The sequence below is a fragment of the Mirounga leonina genome, unplaced genomic scaffold (assembly GCF_011800145.1).
Source record: "Mirounga leonina isolate KUSES-001 unplaced genomic scaffold, KU_Mleo_1.0 Mir_199, whole genome shotgun sequence".
NCBI lineage: Eukaryota > Metazoa > Chordata > Mammalia > Carnivora > Phocidae > Mirounga > Mirounga leonina.
In genome coordinates this window covers 4,864,625-4,883,513 of record NW_023270498.1, presented here as the reverse complement: position 1 = coordinate 4,883,513, position 18,889 = coordinate 4,864,625, and the positions used below count along the sequence as shown (strand labels likewise).

Genomic DNA, 18,889 nt, shown 5'->3' with positions numbered 1-18,889 from the left:
TACAGTGAGTGCTGGGGGCAGGGGTGCAGCCTGGATGAGAGGGTGGGCCTGGGGGCTCCATGCAGGCCGGGCCTGGGGCAGCAACTGCCCCACAGAGGGGGCGAGGCAGAGCCCCTGCAGAAGGACAGAGACATAACTCAGGGCAAGTAGATGCAGGCTCTTGGCTGCTGACCTTCTTGGCCCGCACGAATGGGCGTCCACAAAGCTTCACGGCCAGGGGTGTTCGCCACGTATTTTTGCCTCCACCTGTCACCTGGCTGGGCCAGCGTTCTGCCCTCCACTAGGGAGCTGAGACGCCAAGGTGAGCTGTCTCCATGGTCAGAGGGCTCACAGTAGAGAGAGCTTCTCAGCGGAGGCCCGGCCAGCCGGGGACCCTCCGCCTGACACCAGGGCACCTGTGACATCTGGCTGGCCCCGTGGCAGGGACCTCCTCGTGCGTTGGCCTCCCTCGCTCCTGGGCCTGGGGCTTGAACGCGTGCCCTTCCTTAGGGAAGTTCTTCAGAGTCTTCAGACAGCAGTTTCTGAAACCGCATGCGATCTAGGTGGTTCTTGGATTTGCCAGTTTGGGGAGACACCATGATCACATCTGCCCGTAGACTGATAGGTCAGAATAACCACAGACTCGTGGTAATGGCTATACGTATGGAGCCTTTGGTATGTTCCAGGCGCTGCCCTCACCTTCTGCCTACACCTTGGCATCTAGTCCCCCACGATGTGTTCTTGAAGGAGGGATTGTGATTCTTCTCATCTGCAGATGAGAGAGTCAGACTGCAGCGACTAATTTGCTCGAGGCCACCTCTGAATCTCTACCATAGTTGCTCGCACGGATACAAAAGATGCAGGAGGGGAAGAGTGTGTTCCATCGGTTGAGTATAAATTAAGTACTTAAACATGAATAGGGTGATAGATCTGCTTTCCTTCAGATATTTAGGAAGTTTTCTTATATGGGGCACTTGGGTGGCTCAGTCGGTTAAGCGTCCCACTCTTGATTCCTGCTTAGGTCATGATCTCATGGTCATGAGGTCAAGCCCTGCTTAGGGGCTCCATGCTCAGCACGGAGTCTGCTTGGGATTCTCACGCTCCCTCCTCTGCCCCTCCCCCCACTCACACTCTCTAAATGAATAAATATATATAATTTTTTTTTAAGATTTTATTTATTTATTTGAGACAGAGAGAATGAGAGAGAGCATGAGAGGGAGGAGGGTCAGAGGGAGAAGCAGACTCCCTGCCGAGCAGGGAGCCCGATGCGGGACTCGATCCCGGGACTCCAGGATCATGACCTGAGCCGAAGGCAGTCACCCAACCAACTGAGCCATCCAGGCGCCCCAATATATATAATTTTTTTAAAAAGAAATTTGTCATATATATCTATCATAGAAACATCTTTAAAAATAAAGACAAGAAGGAAAAGCAGCCAAACGTAAAGTCATCTTGGGGATGAGTGGTTATTTTTTTCCAATTGTTTGAGTTTCCCTTTCTATATACCACAGGAAAAAAAAACAACAACAACAACTTTATTTTAAAACTCGAAAGAATCCTAATAGAAAAAGTCTGGTCAGGCGCAGTTGTAGGGAGAATGTCTCTAAGCCCAAGTGGGATGCAAGAGATGGGGTGGGCTCGAGGACAAGATGGGTTCCTCGCTTCCCAGGGGGTTGGCTTCCAACTTGGCATCCCAGCAGCAGATCCCAACAACTGAGGCTGGAGCCTTGGCACCTCCGGGGAGGTTATTTTGGGTATCAGTGGGTTTTGCTGAGCTGAGTGCTTTCTGGCCAATAAAGGGCCAAGTTATTTGGGGCCACTGTGACAGCAACTTAGACAGGTGGTTTGTGTGTGAAACATTTAATTTACTGGCTTTGCAGTCTGTTGACTTGGGACAAGGCTGAAAACAATTGTATGTAAGTTTCCTAAAATGACAGGTATGGATGATGATCATCGTTATAAGGAATAATTACTCACTTCTGATGACATGTTAGCCTTTTATGATTTCTAAAATTTACTGTAGGGAACTTATCTTGAAACAAGCCCCTGTGAGTGTGTCATCTCAGTATTAGAAATCTGTTTCCCACGTTAGTCCAGACCCAGGTAGCAGTTGGAATAAGCCATGTTTACGGTCTGCCCTATTCATTCAGTCCCAAACATCAGGCAATTTCTACAAATAAGCAGGAAGGCAGAAATACTCAAATTGGCCAGCTAAACGACAGGGCGGATGTTGCCAGGAAAGATAGTGATGCAGAAATGTGAGACAGTGATCCTTGGAGACTCATGCTTTCACTGTTGTTGATGAGGTTTCTTTCCAGGTAACTGGTCTAGGTGTCTCTCACTGGGTCTGTGACAGCCTGTTCCAATGCTTGTGACTTTGGAGTCCTGTTTCTCTGCCTGTTCAGTACCTCCTGCCCCGGGTCAGGACTCCAGAAGCACCTGCCCCTCGCACCTGTCCTCCCCCCACCAATTCCTCACCCCTACCCAATATGATTTCTTTTCTTCTTGTTGTGGGCATATTTTACAACCACGTGGGCTGTGTTTTGTGTTTGTGAGTCACGTCCTCATTGTCTTTCCGAAGTTCTCCTGATATAATTTCCGAAAGTAATTCTTTCCGCCCTGCTGTTTTGAGGAAGGTGTCACTGTTAACTTCATGGAAAACATTCTGTGGAACAAAACACCCCTGTATCTTGAGATCAGAAACTGAACAAGAGTTTGTTTTTTTTTTTAAAGATTTTACCTATTTATCTGAGAGAGAGAGAGAGGGAGCACACAAGCAGGGGGAGAAGGAGAGGGAGAGGGAGAAGCAGGCTCCCCGCTGAGCCAGCCAGGACCCCGATGCGGGGCTCCATCCCAGGACCTGGAGATCATGACCTGAGCCGAAGGCAGACGCCTAACCATCTGAGCCACACAGGCGCCCCTGAAGAGGAGTTTTTTAGCGAGTCTATTCACTACCTCCAGTGGGAGGAGATAATTTTGTGGGAGGAGTCACTGTCTTTGAAATACAGCCAAGAAGAGGTTTGAGGAGGAGGAGGATGGAAGCTACCTGGCTTAGATGTAGACTGTTCTCAGCTTCAGCTCAGTGAGGGGAGAAGCACGAGCTGACCAGGTGGCCCGCGAGGGGCTGGAGGAAGTATAGACCTGGACCAGCAGCCTCAGCATCATTGGGAACATGTGAGCACGGCAGGTCCCGGGTCCCCACCTGAGACCTTCTGAATCAGAAACTCGTGAGCGAGGGGTGGCTGAGCAATCTATTCTAACAAGCCCTCCAAGGGATTCTGATGCAGGCCAAGAGAACCATTGTTCCCAGGGGACTCGGATGCTTGCAGCTAAGTGGTCCAGTGAGGCCCAGTCTCTACTGATGGTAATCATGGCCGCCATGTCTCAGCCTTGACTCTGTGCCCTGCAGTCTCCTTTACCTGTGTTGTTTTCACTCCAGGAGTCGCTCTTGCATTCCTGAGGGGCGTGCCTCCAAGCTGGGGAGACACGGTATGATGGCGGCGTGGGCATTGCAAGGCCAGGGGAGGCCTCAGAGCCGGAGCACCTGAAGAACTCCGAGGTCATGGAGGAGGGAGAGCTTGAGCTACTTCGGAGGGAGGAAGACTTTCAAGAGGAAAGAGAAGTCATTTTCTGAGAGGGAATGAATGCATCAAGTTGGAAATGCATGTGATGGGCAGCCCTGAGCTCAGATATTCAGTGGCTTCTCCTGGTGGAAGCTTCCCAGCATCCCTGCTTTGCAAGGGTGCCCTGTCTTGCTTCTCCATTTGCTTGTGCCACTCTCCAGCCGAGCCTCTGAGTTGTCTGCCCTGGAGGGAGGAAGGGCTTTGAGCCTGGATAACTGGGGAACACATCTGAGACAAGAAAGACTGTGGGTGGGAAACACATTTTAAGTTAAAGTAAGTTGAGGTTCCTTACATTGCTGGCAAGATCATGGGCAAAATGCCCTGAAAACCCTTTCTGCTACAGAGCATCTCCAGGTGCTAGAACTTACGTAACAAACATCCTTTTAAATGCATAGCTGAGCTTGCAAGAGAGTAAATGAAATTGTATTGGCCTGAAAATGAGGACAAAGTCACAGAATAGAAAAGCAAGGAGACCCTCAAGGGACCCCCTCCTTGAAACAAAGGAGTGGAAAGAAGCAGCCACCAACACAGGGAGATGCCAAGGGAAAAATTTAGAAAGTCACTATAGGCCAGTCAGTCAGTCCAGGGTGGGGGAAAAAACATTATGGTAGCCTCAATGCAAATTCAACAGAAAAACCTTAGTCTCTCTTTCTCTCTTTTTTTTTTAAGACTATGTATTTATTTATAAATGAATGAGCAGGGGGTAACAGGAGAGGGACAAGCAGACTCCCCACTGAGCATAGTGCCCCATGCAGGGCTCCATCTCATGACCCTGAGATCATGACCTGAGCCAAAACCAAGAGTCGGACACTCAACCGACTGAGCCACCAGGTGCCCCAAACCTTAGTCTCTTGATGAACCCAACCAGCCACCAGAGCAAGGAGGGCAGAAGTTCCTCAGGTCTCCAGGCCTGAGCACCAAGAGGGGGAAAGGGAAAAAAAGATATTCTTACACCCATCAGCTGTAAGTGTTAATATGTTTAGTAGATGTTACAGACAGTAGAACTTCAGAAACCATCAGTAAAGAAACAGAAGGACAGACTGACCGAGAAAGAACTTTGTAATCTAACATAAAGAAAGAAGGAAGGAAGGAAGGAAGGAAGGAAGGAAGGAAGGAAGGAAGAAAAGAGAGAGAGAGAAAGAAAAGAAAGAAAGAAAGAAAGAAAGAAAGAAAGAAAGAAAGAAAGAAAGAAAGAAAGAAAAAGAAAAGAGTTCTTTTTTCTGTTTAGTTTTTCCTAAAAACACCTACTGAGATGTTGTATTGTAGTGACAATTTTGTCTGTACTCAGTGATCGCCACATTTTGGTATAACCAAAGGATGGGGGCCTGAGGACAGGAAGATGAGGGAGAACCCTTGGTCAAATGACAGATTCATTTAATCAAAACAGGGAAAAAGGAAGATCTAAATTTTAGGACAAATTAAAATGGTTACTTTTATGAAAAACTGAGTATATAATGATGGTAACAACAGCTCTATATAAGACTGCAGAAATGTTCCTCATTCAGTCACTTTGATGCCAACCTTAGGTCAGTAGCAGTGGCTAAACATGATATTTCAGAAAGCTAAGCAAAAGTAGACCACACATTTTGTTCTCTAGGTGATAAGGGATAGATCGTGGAAGCAACTAGTGGAGGAAACGGGCAGTACTTTTCTTAGATTGCCTATCTGGAATGGCAGATGACTCACCTTTGCTTCATGCCAGACCTGACTCATAGTCAATTCAAAATCGAGTCCCTTCGCAACCTTGGAAAGTCCCTGAACGTCAAATTTTCTGAGGTGTTGATTAAATACAATTCATGTGCTTTAATATTCTAGACTACCTGGAGACAACGTTTCTGTTTTGATGACGAAAACTAAAGCATCAGCTTTGTTCTTGCCAGCATGAAGTACACACTTCCTTCAGAGATGAAGCCCCAGAAAAGTATATGTAAGAAAGGACTGAGCTTTTTTCTAAAAGGTAGTTTAGAATATACTGAAATCCCTGGACAAATGGAATCAAGATTTGTTCCATAGAATATGGAAGAAATTCTTTTCACTTAGAAAAGTTTACATGTAGGGATTCTCCCTAAAATCCATTTCTTGGTGAAAGAACCTTAATTTGGCTCTTGCCTAACAGGTGATTTTGTGTGATTTTGAATGGACTTGCCCCTTTAATGGGCCTGGCAGAGTAAGTTTCTGCAACATGTACCCTCAGGGATAGATGAAATAATTTGTTGGCTGGGGCTTCTTTTATAATTTGCAAAGTAGGAATAATGATATCCACACTGCAGAGGGCATTGGATTAAACTGGAGGTAGGTAAATACCCATCTGAACAATGCACAGTGTCAACACCCAACCACCATTGTAGGACTTCCAAATGTCAATGTTGGACTATACTATCTGGTAGTAAGTAGCCAACGGTCTAATATTTTAGGCAACCCTTGAAGCCAGACATCAGGGTAAAGGAGGAATCCTGTGTCACTATTTGCTAAAGCAGGCACATGAGAACAGAATGAAACTTCAGTTTTAAGATGGCTGAACTTAGCTGAAGGACAGTCAACCATTATAGCTGCTGACAGAAACTGTGCACCTCATCCCGGTGGAGTCCTCCCCAGAAGGTGACTTCCCTCTCTGCCTAGCCCAATTGCCATAGGGATTTCTACTGTATGCTAAGGAAACAGTGATGTTTATACGTGTGAAAGAAATCCACTTCCTACTGTTACTGACACCCTCATGTAAACACATGAAAGCAGTCAAGAGGGGCACCTGGATGGCTCAGTCCATGAAGTGTCCAACTTTCGGTTTCACCTCAGATCATGATCTCATGGTCATGAGATCAAGCCTCATGTCAGGCTCTGCACTCAGTGTGGAGTCCGCTTGAGATTCTTTCCCTCTCCCTCCCCCTCTGCTCCTCCCTCCACTGGCATGTGCGTCTCTCTTTCTCTCTAAAATAAATAAATAAAATCTTTAAAAAAATAAGCAGTCAAGAACCACTAAGCAGTTTTTTTTCTTAATGCATGAAAGAGGGGCAACAAACTGATCAGAGGAACCAACCCCAAAGGAAGTAGAGTTAATTTAGGAAACAGAATAGAACTTTAAATATTTTTTGTCATTGCTTCAGAGAATTGTAATAGATTATCACATACATAAAAGAAGAGCAAGTGAATGAATAAATGAATAAAAGAACATCCAGAAGTTCTTGGAAATTAAATACAGACACATTTTGGTGAAATTTTTGATATTCATAGATAAAGAGGAAACCCTTACCGGCTTTGAGAGAGAAGGTTATAGATAGTTCAAAAGAACCGTGGTAGCATACGGGTTCTCATCTGTGAGGCAGGATGCCAGAAAAGAAGGGACTGAGAATACAGTCTTGAAGAAAGATTGTGACCTGAATCTTGCTTGGATTTAGCCATACTGATTGTCAAGGATGTGGATTAAATGAAGACTATCTTCAGACACAAGAAGGCTTAGAGAGTAAACTGTATCCAAATTAGATTGTCCTGAAAATACAACTACTGAAACATGTAATCCAAATAATGGAAAATAAATCTCATTTCATAAAAGTTCCTATAATGGAAGCCCCGTGATGCAAAATAGACATATATTTTTAATTTATATTTTATATTTACATACTATACTTATAACTATGTTATAATTAATTTGCATATTATATATTTAAATTATATATTTATATATGTTATATGTCTAGTTACTATATTTTTTTTTAAGATTTTATTTATTTAACTGAGAGAGAGAGGGAGAGCAAGCAGGGGGAGTGGGAGAGAGAAGCAGGCTTCCCACTGAGCAGGGAGCCCGATGCGGGGCTCGATCCCAGGACCCTGTGATCATGACCTGAGCCGAAGGCAGACATTCAACCGACTGAGCCACCCAGGCGCCCCTAGTTACTATATTAATAAATACATTAATGTATCTAATATTTATAGTAAATATATTTGACATTACGGTATTTATATTTAATAAATATTATAGGTGTATATATGAAAATACCAGGGCAATTTACACATTGATTAGACAGAACTCTTTAGTTCCAAGAGACAGAAACATGTCTTGAACTAGTTAAGAAAAATGGGTTTTTGTGGGAGTTTTCTGGCTCACATAACTGGGAATTCCAAGAGATGAATCCTCATTATGGTCATGGCTGAGTCCAGGTACCCAATTACTGTCATAGGACTGTGTTTCTCCCCCATCTGTGGATAAGCTCTCTCCATGTGCTAGTCCAAGTGACCGCCATTTATCCAAGACTCCCCCATTCCACTGACTCCAGCCCAGTGAGACCACCTTCCCTGAGCCACAGGCGGGCCCCTTTGAGAGGTCGGCTTCAGGGAGCAGACCCCGTGGGGTTACTTCACACTCAACAGGTGACTGCTACGGTGGGAAGAAGGGGGCCACAGCTGGATGGAGCCCCTATTTGGTACCTGCTGTGTGTTGACCCCTCCCTCTGACCAGCCAGACCCACTCGACCTGTGCAAAGACACCTAGAGTTGGCTTTGGCATATGGCACCGTCGGTCTCTGTGTATGTGTCTGTCCCCTCATAAACCATGTGTCCCCAAATTGCCGAGACTCTTGGACCGGAAATCTGTGTCCCAGGTCCGATCACAGGGCCCTTCCCATCTTGGCACATGCACCCCACCCCACCCCAGTGGTGGAGACACACCAGGGCCATTGCACCTTGGACGGGCATCACGTTGAGCCCTCCCCACAGTCCCCCGGTGGCCCATGAGCCCACCTCCCAGACAAAACTGAGACCAAGGGATCCAGACCCCTGCCTGGCCACCATTCAAAACATGTTACAGCTCACAGGGTTAATAGCAGGGGGAGCTCTGGTGGGAAGGTCCAGAGACAGGCCTTGATTTGTCTGGCTTAGGACATTCTTTGGCTCTACTGTTGTGTGCACAGTTTAAATTGGCCAGATTTTGGTTCATCTCATGCCCACCCTCTGTGGCCAGGGGTAGGTGGGGGCGGTTGTTAGATATTCCCAGATGTTGAGAAATAGGTTAGCCACAGAAGGGAGGAATTCACTTAGCACTAACAGGGAGGGGGACGTTGGTGGACAGACAAAAGCAGCATCTGTTGCCTATATATGTCCTAACAGAACAGTGATCGCATCACAGCCTTGCCTTACAGTGGTGGAAATTGAAATTTTCTCTGCCCATTTCTCTGGGCACATCAGGATTCTAGGATTAGACTCTAGTGAAATATAGGTTGACTGATACCAAGAATATATTACTTGACTCTTAAGAGAATCCAGGTCTATTTTAGATCCGTAGGTGCTTTCAAAGTCTTCATTATCCTGCCTTCTTGAAGAAGTGTGTGTGTGTGTATGTGTGTTGTGTGTGTATATGTGTGTGTGTCGTGTGTGTGTGTGTGTGTGTAATAATGCTTTATAGTTCACTGTTACCTACATCATGCGATATCTTTGAGAGGCTCAGGTCTGTGCAGCTTTTGGACCAGAACGCTAATGTTAGTAAATGTTACATAGTGCCCATCCAAATAAAGAAGCTGTCATTTTGAAGAGGCATGAATACCTAAACTTTTGGACAAACCACCTAAAGAATTAACTAGAGGAAGAGAAGGTAGGCAGGATTAGGGCCACCAGTCAAGGCAAAATCCATATAATGTGGTGACAGAGGGTCTCTACACCCAACCTCTTCACTCTCTTCCCCCTGAGCATTTGCACACATGTGCCCCCACATGGACACGATGCCAGGCAGCCCATGAGACACCATAGAGGGCAACCACTTTCGACAGAACCCGACACTTCCCATTCGGTCTCATGTTTCCATGCTTCCGCCCATTCTTTGATCCTCCTGTCCTCCACCTGCCCACACCATGCTTGTTTCAAGATCCTGTTCAGTGGTCACTTTCACGTCCTCTCTAGTTAGAAGGAACAACACCACTTCTGTCTTCCTGGAGCATTCTCCATGTGCTCCCCACCCCAGCTCTTAAACTGACTTGTGTGTGTCAGTGTTTTTTTGTGTTTTTTTTTTAAGATTTTATATCTTTACTTAGAGAGAGAGAGAGCGTGAGAGAGAGAGCATGAGAGAGAGAGAGCACAAGCAGGGGGAGCGGCAGGCAGAGGGAGAGGGAGAAGTAGGCTCCCCGCTGAGCAGGGGGCCCAACACAGGGCTCCATCCCACAACCCTGGGATCATGACCTGAGCCGAAGGCAGACACCTAACCGACTGAGCCACCCAGGCGCTGCTGTGTGGGTGGTTTTAACCTGAGGGAGGCATTTCCCTGGGAGAACACCGAGACTTTCCAAGGGAATCCATTCCCAGAGATTATGCCTCTGTTTTTGTATTTGTTCTTACAAGTGAGGTGCCTGGGAGCTCACCTGGGGGCAGTCTCAGTGCCAGCATCCCCCCGCCCCTTGTAGGAATGCCCTTCTCCTCCCTCACAAAATACAGGGGTAGCACTCAGCCATCAGGAATCCCACTTGGGTGTGGTTCCCTGAGATGGGCAGACCTATTCTTGGTGCCTGACAAAAGGACAAATGGAATTCTTGGTAGAGGGTTGATCAGGTAAGAAATCAAAGGATTTGGCAGCAGATCCTTTTGAGCATCAGGTGATTTCCAAGCCTTCTTTCCAACCAAACTGACAAAGACTCTAATCGAGTCATTGGATCACAGCTCATTAAGCATAAATTTTGTGACAGATCAATTAAGTGATTTATACCGGACAAAGAATTTAAAGGCTTAATTGCCCTCTACTTACTCATGTGAAGAAGGCTTCCTGGTGCTTAATATCAATAAGAATGAAAAATGTGAGCTGCCATTTATGCCAAACCCCACCTCATGCTAGTGATAAATAATCCAGTCATTTTAAAGGAATTAATTGAAAAAAAGCCTCATCTAGCTCACTATGAGATGCCCTTTCAATGAAATTTCACCTTTTTGTTTAACAAGTGTCAAAATTTCTAAAACATTTATGCCATTTGTATTGACTGCTTTCTGTTAATTATCACAGTCATAACCACTCCGTGTCCAGAAAGAATTTAACACTGCCATGTTATGGTGAGAGAAAATAAAAATTAAATTTTAATTTATACACTGAGCTGAGCTTGGAGTCGGATTGAGATTCTCTCTCCTTCTCCCTCTGCCCCTCCCCCCACCCCACTCATGCTCTCTCTCACTCTCAAAAAAAAAAACATTTTTAAAAGTATTAGTATTTACAATGCAGTAGAAATTACATCTGTTGCAACCCATTGAACTCATGATGGAAATTTTCAGGTGTCAATTAAAAATGTTAGGAGTACATAGTGGTTCAAAATTATTGGGGGTTGTGTGTGACGAAATCAACTTGCACCACTGGTTCAGGGGCACTTTGCCAGTAGCTCCCTTATTTTTCCCTTTATTCCAGTACCTAGAACATAGGGAACTAAGTCACAGTAGATGGAGATGAAGGATGAGCATCACTTATTGGCTGTGGATGGTGTGCAGAAACCATAGGCATCAATATGAGATGGGGAAGAGTCCTTTCTGTGAGACATTTTCTCTGGTCCATATCAATGTGGTGGAAATGACCCTTGGGATGTCTCCCTTGGTAATGACCAGCAAGTGAGCAAAATCATAGGATACGTGATCTTTCATTTGCCTTTAATAAAATCACTCAAAAATGAATCTGTTACAGAAGTCCTTGGGAGATCCTTATATTTAGTGTTTAAAATTTTCTTTGGTGACTTTGTAACAGAAAAATTCAATGAAACTAGTATTGAACAGAACACGATAGTGTTCACCTTGAGGAATTGAGAGCCTTAAGTTAGCATTTTCTTCCTTACGTCTGAGCTAGAGAAATTTCCTGAAGCTCTCATTTAGATCTAATGGCATTTGAACCATAGGATTATAAAATTTAGGTGGAGGACAATGAAATGGTTAGTATTCCTTATTCGGGTTCTATGGCTATTAATTTGGAAGAGAATTTGTATTAGGCTTCTTGCTAACGACAAATTAAGTGTGTTCTTCACATTTGCCAAAATCCTGCCATGGTAACTTTTTAGCTCCAAAAGGTTGTTCACGCCTTAAGAGAAGAGCAAACTTGCCAGCGAATTAATTAACTCAAAAATCATGAGCTACACTTTTAGGGCCAACAGAAGATAGCCGAAGGGATGTCGACATTGTTGTATTCCTTTACAATTCCTAGTCGGTCACCTGTCAGTTGTTCGAAGAATGTGTGCATCTTACATTCTGATTTGGGATGTCAGAGAATGATAGTATTCTGTGTCCAGAATGGATTTTAGAGCTCATCAGAACCCCCTTATTTTACAGAAAGAGGAAAGGCTGTTCCAAGAGAACTTGGACCTCAATGTAGGATTCCGGCTCTTCATCCAGCCTTAGTCCAGCTGCCCCTGGATTTCAGGCTGGGGTCCCTGAAGCACTGGCTTCACGGAACCAGGGGCTAAGTGAGGGAGATGAGGGGCGCACAGAAGCAATCTCATGACAGCCAAAGCAGCCCCAAGCTTTTATGTTTGGGGCTTCTGTTTATCGATAAAGAAAAAACAAGTCTCCTGCACCATCCATCATCTTATTCAGAAATTGTCAAAACATGTTACAGCTCACGGGGTTAATAGCAGGAACCAGCCCAGCGGAGGAAAGACATGAAGTCGGGGCAGGGTGAGCGAGGTGGGGGTATCTGATTCCAAGCAAAGATTCTCAGACTGACAGAGCTGACTGCAGACAGACGTGAAAACCGCACTGAGCCAGGTTGGAGCCTCCCAGGAATGTTCCTTCCCATCTCCAAATCGGTGCCATCTGTGACAGCTACCCCAGAAGTGTGGCAGGAAGTCGCTCACACGAGTCTGAGCCCTTGCACGTGCTGCTCTCTCCTTGGCCTATCCCCTGGGCTAGGTGCCCACATCCCCCTGTCGTTCTGTCCTCCCGTCCTCACCCACACGTCCCCACCACCCGCTGCATGGGGCATTGCTCCCGTTCCTTCTCCTCGAGCATTTATGCACCCGTCCTCCCGATGCCTGTAAGACCACCCTCTTGAGAGCAGGGCGCCCTTACCCGCTCCTGCCCAGCACCAGCTCCCTGGCCCCCCACAGAGTGCATGTTGGGGGGCCCCTCACTGAACACCTGTCCAGTGGGTTCAAGGATGCAGTTACCCAGGCCCTGGAAGGCAATCCATGAGAAGTGGAGGGCTTGCCTGGGCAAGAGGGGAGCTCCGGTAACTGCAGTCTTTACTGTATATTGTGAAAACGGTTTCACACGTAAAGGCTCAATATAGACTTCTCACACATTGTCAATTTAGGTTTGCAGTTGGCTTAATTTAGAACAGTGACTTTCAACTTTTTTTTTCCTCAAAACTTCTGAAGGATATAAAGGAAGCCCAGACGAGCATTCTGGATCTCATAACTGGAGAGAAAGGGGGTGGGGTGGGCTTAGAGCCCCCCATCCACCAGGGATGAATTCTGAGTTTCCAGGGCTTGTATCAGGAGAACGTCCGAGCCACAGGCGGGGCCCGTTGAGAGGTCAGCTTCAGGGAGCAGACCCCGTGGGGTTACTTCACACTCAACAGGTGACTGCTACGGTGGGAAGAAGGGGGCCACAGCTGGATGGAGCCCCTATTTGGTACCTGCTGTGTGTTGACCCCTCCCTCTGACCAGCCAGACCCACTCGACCTGTGCAAAGACACCTAGAGTTGGCTTTGGCATATGGCACCGTCGGTCTCTGTGTATGTGTCTGTCCCCTCATAAACCATGCAAGGTCCCCAAATTGCCGAGACTCTTGGACCGGAAATCTGTGTCCCAGGTCCGATCACAGGGCCCTTCCCATCTTGGCACACGCACCCCACCCCACCCCAGTGGTGGAGACACACCAGGGCCATTGCACCTTGGACGGGCATCACGTTGAGCCCTCCCCACAGTCCCACGGTGGCCCATGAGCCCACCTCCCAGACAAAACTGAGACCAAGGGATCCAGACCCCTGCCTGGCCACCGTTCAGCTGCTCTGCTGGGATTCGAACGCAGGTCTCTGTGACCTGAAACCTTTGTGCTCATTCACCATGTCCTATACCACATAGAAGAGAAAGTGTGAATTTAATTGACCTACTTGTTCAGCGACAGTGACAAAAGGGAAGGCAGGCAACAAGGGTCTGGCTTGGCCATCTGGGCTGCCGTTGATGGCTGGGTGGTGGAGCCCCACTGAGGGGGTCCCCGGACTGACACGGTGGGGTGGAGTCCCCGGCTGTGTGGGCAGCGCGGCCAGTAGCCGCGTGAGGTGCGACAGCTCATCAGCAAACCCGCGGCAGCAAAGGTCTGGCTAGACTGGTCCGAAGGCAGCGTTTCTTCTCCACATCTACCCTCTCATTAAGAGCCTGGCCACAGAGGCCTGGAAGAACGCTGCGGAAGGCGGGCATTGTGAAAAGCACTCACTGCATTCGGACACATTGCCTTGTGCGTTTCTGCTGGTTCTCTAAACAATTCCTCCTTTGTCTCCCGCTCTTTACTTTTGAGCTCGGTTGGGAAATGTCTGTTTTGTTTGGTTTAATTTTTGTTCTTTTGTTTCTTTTATTGTTCGGGATCTCAAATAAGCCAACCCCTGAAGGAATGGTCTCCTTGGCGCTCTTTTGGGCTCGTTAATTCTATGTTGCCAGCCTGCTGTCCCGATGAAGCCGTGGCTGAGGTTGAGGACGGGGATGCTGGCACTTGACTCTCGGGGCTTGATTATGTGCAGTGAGCACCGGGGACGCCGATGGCCGGTATTCATGTTAGGTATCCAGCAGCTATGTGTTGGAGGAATGGTTCTGAAACAAAATACAAAAAAAAAAAAAAATTAAAAATACTAAATAAATAAACAAAATACACTGAAACTCCAACACAGCATAGTCCTTCCTTCCTGGCCCACCAGGGCTGAGATACTGAAGTTTAAAATCTGTTTCTACATTAAGTTAAAAGAAGACAAGCCTGCTGCGCAGCCGGTCCAGAGTTGCGTACTCCTGTCCTTCTCCCGGGCATGGAGCGTTCCGTGACCTCAGAGAAACTGGAAGCTCACTCTGCTTACATGCTTAATGTATCCATCCCTGAAGGGCTTGCTTGGTAGGTGTGCCAGATGGCTACAGTGTTCCCCCATCATTCATATTTAAAGTATGATGGAACTCTGGCTCTGCTCCGTGCAAATCTCTGCATCTCATTCTTTCAGCTGCGGTAAAGCTCACTTAAGAGCTCAGGGGGCCAGAGGACCTCCACCAAACACACTTTTGTTCTGGTTCTTTTTCATTCTTCTTGGAGGTGATCCTCCAAGATCACCTCTTCTTTGGACGAGATCTCCCTGTCTCGCATGTAAAAATGAAGGGGGGAGAAATAAAATAAAAATGAAGGGGGAGCCAGATGCCGACAAAGTGTACCATTAATACTTTAGGTCAGATTTCAGATGTTCGTATCGAACATTTGTCAGAAGTTCCCGAACAGTATTAGCTATTTCTAAGTCTGTTTATATTTGGAAATGATTATTTTTTTTAAAGAACTCATTTTAAAACAACTTCAATGAAACCAAGGCTCAGGCTGGAAAGAATTGCATTCACCAAGTCATTCGTATGAAATTTTAAATGTGCTTGCCCATAGTCAGATACAGGATAAAAATCCAAAAGGCTCATTTGTAATGTGATTTTTGAGGGCAAGTTTTGCTCTCGATCACATATATGCCTACAGCTCCCTCCGAGTTAAAATATTTCTGGAGGGAGCCATTGCGTTGGAACGGGTCTTGCTTGATTCCTGGCGCCCTGAATTCCAGCTTCCAGGTGAGTCAGGCAGGTTGGTGTAGAAACGTGCTGGCTGACCTGTCCTTGCCGTGTCTTGTCCAGTGAGCCTGCCCCTGGGCCCCAGCAGTCCCTGCGGCACGGACAAGGTCCCGCCGGTGCCGTGTGAGGCCGAGGAGACCGAGTCTGTCAGCAGCTGTTTCGCATCAGAAGACACAACTGAAGACTCTGGAGTGGTGAGCTCCCCCTCAGACATCATCTCCCTGGATTCCCAACACGACAGCATGAAATCCAAAGATAAGTGGGCCACAGACCAGGAAGACGGCAGTGACCAGGACCTGGCTGGAACCCCAGAACTGGGTCCCCACAAGAACCCCACCTGGGAGAGGAACGGCTCTGGGAACTGGCATCCAAGGTGAGTCAGGCGACAGCTGGAGAGGGAGGCCCCATCCTCGCCTTGGGAGGAAGGTCTTCTGTTCACGGTGACCCAACCGGCAGGTGCCCTCCAAGGTTGCCACTCCCGATGTGGGGGTTCACTATCCACAACCATGTCTTCAGACTCTTTGTAGACATGTAGGTGTTTATAAGTAATACCTAAAGATTGGCTTGTTTGTTTTTTCTTTTATGTAAACGGTACCATATGCTCAGTGTCCTTTCTCACTCAACATCGTGTTTTTAAGATCGATCCATGATGATACGTGTCTTGTGAGTTCATTTATTTTTCTGCTTTTTAATTAATGGGCACTTAGGTCATTCTGGTTTTCCACACCACTGGAAACAATGAGGAAGTTGGGCATATGTCTCTGTTTACACATAGAGAGCTTTCTAGAGGAGAAATTATGAGACGTTCAGAAAAATCCATCCTCAACTATGGACTGTTGGCACATTGCTCTCCAAAATGATTGTCTGGTCTACAGGCCCTCCAGTGGTCTCTAACGGCCTGCCATCCACACCTGCGCCAACACCTGCCATCAGAACACCTCTACTTTTCCACGCATACAGGTGTCCAATTGCATTTCACGTGCTTTTTAATTTAGTCTTCTGATTAGTAAGAATGAGCATCTTGTCCTATGTGTATTAACACTTTGATTTTCTTCTTGCATGACTTGCCTTTCTAGAGACTGCCCTTTTAAAATTTTTTTTTAAATTTTTTATTTTGAGAGAGGGAAAAGAGAGAGAGCACGCAAGAGTGGGGAGAGGGACAGAGGGACAGGCAGAGAGACAATCTTAAGCAGGCCCCACACCCAGCATGGAGTCTGACTCAGGGCTTGATCCTATGACCCTGACTGAGATCATGACCTGCGCCGAAATCAAGAATCGGACGCTTAACAGAATGAGCCACCCAGGCACCCCCACAGACCTTAAAAAACAAACAAGAACAACAACAAAAAACTGGATGTTACTTTTTTTTAAAAAATTCATTAATTTCTTCTTAATCTGTACATCAGTTCTTTACTACACACAGTCTTTAAGACTATGCCTTGAATGTAGCTTTGTTTTCTCTTGTTGCATAAAAATTGCTTTTTAATTTTAATATTCTTAAACGTGTCCCTTTTCTCCTGAATGTGTATGGTCTTTGCATATTTAAAAGACCCTTCTCCTACCCTGAAGGACTAAAGATTATCTGAATTTCTTATAAAAGTTTAGTGTTGCTTTCTCACATTTGGGCTTCTCAACTACCTAGGTTTATTTTCGGGTGTGATGTGAAGAAGGAAATCTATTTTTTCCCACTGACTCCTAGCTCCACTTTGGATTGCGTACATGCCCCCAGCGCTCTGTTCCATAGAACTGGCTTATCTGTCTGACATCGTCCCAGCACACTGCCGTTGTCCCTTCGTTCTTCTAAGAAGAAGGTTAATTCTCTGCGGCCCATCAATTTTTTTCTTCACCCTTTAAATAATTTTAAGAACTAGTCACACACACAGCCTTAATGAAATAGTAACAAAAAGTAGAATGATCCCAACAATTTCGCGAGTCTTTCACCAAAACCAATGAATGCCTTTGTGTTTTTCGTGTTTTGTTCCTACTTTGTCCATATGAACACACAAATCTTTACCTGGTTAAGTAATTGTAGTGTCAGTAATAATTTATTTTGATTTATTTTTACCTAAGGATTTATCATGAGCATTTGCCCATTTGTTAATTACACTCTAATAATTTTAACGTATAGCTCGTCAATCTTACGGGCCATTTCAAGACCAAGTTTATATTTTCATTTGACAGGAAATTAAAAAGTAGCAGTTGCTCCCCCCCACCCCCACCCCCCCACACACACAAGGTGTGTTAGCCTGAGCTGTTTGCATCTATGAGAGCCAAGAAAAATTATGGTATTTCCTTCTTCATCCATTAAACATTAAAAAAAAAAAATCACTTTCTAAAGTAATCCCCAGCTCTGTTCTGTGAGTTTGCATGGAGATTCCACACCCCGAGCTCTACATCTGAAGCTAATCAGACATTTTTAATTCTGGCCCCTCAGGATGCTCATGTTAGTCATCGTTTGCTTTGCTGGCACTGACCCCTGATGTAAAATCTTGCTGACTTCTATCCAAATATGAGAGTTAATGTTGCCTGTGGCCACAGCCAGGATAATCATGGAGTCTTTGGAATTTGCTGCTTTATCCCAGCAGGGAGTAGGGCATGTTTTTCTGCCCTAATCTCTGGGGTGCCATGGAATTTGAGAGTAGCAAGGCGGGGAGTGAGGGGGCTCTGACCGACCCACAGTGGGTCCCCCAGCACTAAGTAGTTGCCTAGTCTTTCAGAGTCCTCATGACTTTGCAGAGCCTTGTGCATTTGCTTATGCATGCAGAGATGATGCCCCCTACCTCTCAGAGGTGTGGTAAGCCTATAAAAGCCCAGTGTGCGTGGCTCAGTACACATTGCCTGTGTATCAAATAGGATACGTTGTCAAAGTTACTATTGTTAGTTTAGGAAATGGGGCACCCAGAATTCTCTGGGCTTCCAACAGCCCAGCAGTCTAACGAGGATGAAGATAGCCTCTGAGCCCCCCAGCCCTGTCTGTGCTGCCCCACTATCTGTCACAGAGTTGGGATCCCCCTCTGCCTAGGACTTTTCATGGAATGACCACAGTTAGTGCAATATTGTGATTCATAAGAAATATCTATTTGGTCATCCAAATGACCAAAACATATGTCTCATAAATATTGGTCTTCATCCACAGTTTCTGGCTCACAGCTCCCAAAAACCTTGGAATTTCCTGAGTGTTGAGAGTGATAAAGGTCTTTTGTTATGTTAATGAGATGCCTTTTGGAAAGCACCCTTGGGTGGGGGCTGGTTGCCAAGGGAGCCAACCAAGTGACTAAAAGGGAGAACTTTCAGCTCTACTCCCTGACCATCCTGGGAGGGAAAAAGGGCTGGAGGTAAAAAGCCAATGGCCAGGGACTTCCTCAATCATGATGATGCTATGAAGGCTCCATAAAACCCCCAAAGGACTGCACTGGAGAGCTTCTGGGTTGATGAGCATGAGCAGGTTGGGGAGAGTGGCTTCTGGCTGGAGAAGCATGGAGACCCTGCCCGCACCTCTCCTTATGCACCTCTTTTTCTGGCTATTGATTCATATCCCTTCTGATGTCC

At 46.2% G+C, this 18,889-nt stretch overlaps 1 protein-coding gene across 1 annotated transcript in view; it reads left to right on the top strand.

Annotated features, from left to right (window-relative positions):
- Positions 1-18,889, top strand: part of COBL (cordon-bleu WH2 repeat protein) — a 279,447-nt gene that overhangs the window by 225,471 nt on the left and 35,087 nt on the right. The window contains exon 10 of the mRNA XM_035026491.1: positions 15,404-15,713. Within this exon, the coding sequence (XP_034882382.1) occupies positions 15,404-15,713 (310 nt within the window). The remainder of the gene's footprint in view (positions 1-15,403; positions 15,714-18,889) is intronic.